Below are 4,369 nucleotides of genomic sequence, written 5' to 3' on the forward strand. Positions count from 1 at the left end.
ACTTCACTTAGAACTAAATGTGAGAAACTAGAATAGCTTCATTTAGGCATATCAGATGATAACACAACCTTTCACTTTTCTATTTCCTCGACGCTCACCAAGTTCCAAGATGTTTTGGCTATTGAAAGTAAAATCATGGACGAACTTACTCTTTGCACCACTCAACTCCATGCTCAAACAATCAAGCTCAAGTATGCGAAAACATAAATTGATGATCTCAAGTCTGAATGAGAGGTTATGAAATCATGCATAAGCGATGTCAATTCCAAACTTTCCAATATTATTGAAGCGCGTGATCCCATTTTCACCATCACCATTCACAGACACTTGGCTGATAAGCTTCATCCTGCCTTTGCTCTTCTGAACAGGCTTGAAGGTTTTTCTGAGGCCCCTGTTCCTCCGAAACAAGGGGAGGATAAAGCTGCTAAGGCAGGGGAAAAACCAAAGAAAAATAAACCAAAGGTTAATGTAGCTTCGAGTTCCAAAGGAAAGAAACCCATAGGGGATGATGATGAAGATGAAGAAACTAAAGAAGATCAACTAAAACGAAAGGCTCTTGATTAGGAATTGAATAAAATGCTCGCATTGCGAGAGAAGCTAAAGAGAAAGAGAGAAATGAAAAGGAAGCTCACGATGCTTTGGAGAGCCGGAAAATGCTCTTTCCACTGTGGACATTGGAGCGTATGCTACATGAGGCCGTCGAACTCCCGAGTGTTCACTGGTTGGAGCCAGTTGTTTCGTTCGATTCGGAAAACACGAAGGATTCTCAGTTCGACATGCAAATAACATGAAAAGCATTTGCTTTCTATTGTTTTGAATCCATTGCAACCATCCCCTCTCCTGATACGAAAGTGGATAAAGCCATAATTGACTTTTATCTCACTCATGCCAAACCACAATATCAAACATGGAGCGCACAAAAGATAACGACAGTCAAAGTTTCAGGGCCAATTGTTATAGGGGGCTTTGTGAATGCGAAGTTCAAGGTCACCTGAGGTTCTGAAAATATTCCACACGAATTCACTTTTGCTGATCTGCCCAATCTCAATCCTCATGAGTGGATTCTGCTAGTGAACTTTTTGCTTATTAAAGAACAAAAGTACAAACCCATTTTGCCTCATTTAAAGCGAATGTTGGTTTCATATATCTATGAAGTGACAAAGTTGGATATCGAGATAGCTGGTGTTTTGAAGCGAAATCCCACGGTCAATCCAATTAGAAGAGCAAGTGATATGAGCGAAATGCGAATGGGCAACATTAATTTGGAGCACTACATTATGATGTTCCAGCGTGGAAAAGATGCTTCTGGATCATTTCAAAAATGTCTCTTTGCATTGGTAGACAAACATTTATTCTCCACGTCTTGTTTGGAACATATTTTGGAGATTGTCCGCAAGTGTAAATCAAATGGTGTTGCTGCGACGAAGAACTTTAATGATATGATTCGATGGTATATTCTCTTCCGCAATACTTTACTCAATATGATACCCAAGCTCTTCAAGACAATTAAGAAGACTCAGCAGTGAAGCATATCTCGCCTCAATTGACGCAAATGAGGAGATTGTTAGGTGTTAGATGTTGCGTCATTGGGCTTATCATAGTTAGTCCATTTTGTATACGGTATTGGGCCTCTCTAGCCGTCTCATTAATTAGGGTTTAAGTATTTATAGTGCATTCATGCACCGTAGACATCAACGTTTTTATCTTTGGAAATCTTTGTAAACCCTAGCGTGCCTCTACAGTGGAAATTTTTTATCAAGTTCTGCTAAGTCGTGACTTTTAATCATTGATTATTACTGTGTTGTTGATTTACCTGTTTGAATCTTATCGGTCTTTTAGATTTTATTCTTTACAATATTGATCAGAAATTAATTTAGAATTAATATGGTGGTCAAAAGAGATTGATTAAAAGAACGGGGATTAATTATGTAAATCTGTGATAGTTGTAGTTTGGGCTAATGGTGGACGGAAATATTTGGGAAGCCCATAGAATTTTCGTCCAAGGCCTATCATATGGGGGTCTGTGGATTGCTTAGGGCCTAAGCAAGGTAATTAGGGTTTCCAGTTGAAAACCCTAGCAGCCTCAACTATAAAAGGAACCCCAAGGCTCTTGAAATCGGAACTTGATCCCTAGAAGAAACCCTGGCCAATTTCCTATAGCCTCCACCTCTCTCTCTTGTTCATCCATTGCTAAGTGGTGTTTGTGGCTCCATTAGAGGTGTAAAAATTAAGGCACTAAGCTCTTGAAGGTCAAGATCAAGGAAAGGATTACATGTTACTACTAGTTAACAAGAAAAATATTCTTTTAACCCTAGTTTAATTGTAGGGATGTCAAAAAGTCTCATGGAACCTCGTTCCCGTGGGGCCCCATCCCGTTTGGGGGAATTTTTTAAAAAAAATCGCAGGCCGGGGAAAGGTTAACCCCCGTTTTAGTATAATGTTTTTAAGATGCCATAACTTTTTTATTTTTAACATGTAAAATTCTACTATAAATAATTATTTGTTACCTAAAAATAGCTTCTTTTAGCCTAGATAACAACTTCTTTTAGCAAAAAAAAAAAAAGGCAGCTCAAAATCAATCGGGGACGGGGGAACGGGGGCGAGGGCGGGGGTAATAAAGGGGATTCGGGGGCGGGGATGGGGTAGGAATGATGAACATTTCGGGGGCGGGGGCGGGGACAGGGGAACCGGGAAAGTTCAGGGTTGGGGGCGGGAATGCACTCCCCGTCCCGTTTGCCCCCGTTGACATCCCTATTTAATTGTTAAGTCTAAAAGTTGTATGCTAGATTAGGGTTATTGCTTTGGAAAATTTATTTGCATGTATAACTTGAGAAAAACCTAGATCCAAAGCAAATAGGGTTGCATGTGCACCATAGGAATGTTGTAATGCTTAAAACTCATCAACACACACAAACACATGTGAATTTCTTTATTTAATTATAAAAACATGGTGCATTATCTCAATAGTAGCAATTTCTCACACCAGTGGATCTTGATTATACTATAACAAACTATCCATCAAACCTGGTAGACTCTGATTAACAAAGATGTTGCATCCAATCTCTGATAGGTGGATATTATCCCAAAAGAGGAATTTAGAGTCATCTTGGCAAGTCCGGCTATGTTTGATGCACATATAATTCACCTCTATCAATCCGGTTCCACAACAGCTTCTATTTACAACTTCCAAACCTAGGGATATTATAAATAGAATAATAAGTAAAACCTTATGAAAATATGATTGTGCAAATTTTGTCAAATAATGCAAACTATATATGATTTTTCTTTAAATTTGTGTAGGATACATATATTAACAAATCTTTGAATGCATTTTTTAATAAAACACTTTGTCTTTAGTAAATACATACGTAACGCAATATAAAATATATGAACTATGTATTATTTTAATAGAGAACTGCATCTATTCCAAATATAATGATATGCATATAACAACATTTCTAATAACTAGTGCATTTGATGGATCCTTTTCATGCCAAAAAGTTAAAGAAAAAGATGCAATGAATATATACCGTATTTCTTAGGGTTATCAATGATGTGTATTAATGGATTGTAGAAATCAACAAAGGCAACCCTTGAATGAGGAAGACGACTTGCAATAGTAGGAAGTTGTTGTTTGAGGATGGTGTTATACAAATGTGCTGCTTCATTTAACTTCTCAGCACACATTCTAAGTATACCGCCAAATAATGTTCTCTGAGCAGGAGAACAGCCCACTGGTGGTGCACTAAATACAGCTATCCTTCGTGCTCCTAGATTATATAGTTCCTTCAAGTAAATCGAAAAACAATTATAAGTAATAATCTCATCCAATGAATTTATTTCTTTCTTTCATGTTCGTATATATAAAATTCAATCGTTTTGTGTATTTTTTCAAAGCATACACCATGTTTAATCTATTGAAACATGTGATATATATATATATATATATATATATATATATATATATATATATATATATATATATATATATATATATATATATATATATTAACAAACAAACAAAATAAATCATTAGATGATCCAAAATTAAGATGATTCAAAAAAAAAAATTCTTAAAAACCACCTTCATAATATATTTTTATATAAATCAAGAAAAAAAATTCATTTTTACGACAATTTTAGTGAATATCAGCAAAAACTTCGTAAAAATGAATCATCCAGATATCTTTCTGGGAGTTTTTTTAAATCATGTTATTTTTTATTAATCTTATGATTTCTTTGTTTTGTTCGCCAAAAAGAAAAAAAAAACTTTTACCTTTCTATGAAAAAAAATTCTTATTATATATATATATATATATATATATATATATATATATATATATATATATATATTCAAATGTTTTCACTA

At 35.2% G+C, this 4,369-nt stretch overlaps 1 protein-coding gene across 2 annotated transcripts in view; it reads right to left on the reverse strand.

Moving 5' to 3' along the window:
* Positions 1-2,906: 2,906 nt before the first annotated feature.
* Positions 2,907-4,369, reverse strand: part of LOC111899691 (GDSL esterase/lipase At5g42170) — a 5,576-nt gene continuing 4,113 nt past the window's right edge. For both annotated transcript variants that reach the window (XM_042901131.2, XM_023895548.3), the window contains 2 exons: positions 3,531-3,786; positions 2,907-3,192 (listed from right to left, as the gene is read on the reverse strand). In XM_042901131.2, the coding sequence (XP_042757065.1) occupies positions 3,002-3,192; positions 3,531-3,786 (447 nt within the window). In that variant the 3' untranslated portion in view covers positions 2,907-3,001. The remainder of the gene's footprint in view (positions 3,193-3,530; positions 3,787-4,369) is intronic.

This window comes from Lactuca sativa, chromosome 4 (assembly GCF_002870075.4).
Source record: "Lactuca sativa cultivar Salinas chromosome 4, Lsat_Salinas_v11, whole genome shotgun sequence".
NCBI lineage: Eukaryota > Viridiplantae > Streptophyta > Magnoliopsida > Asterales > Asteraceae > Lactuca > Lactuca sativa.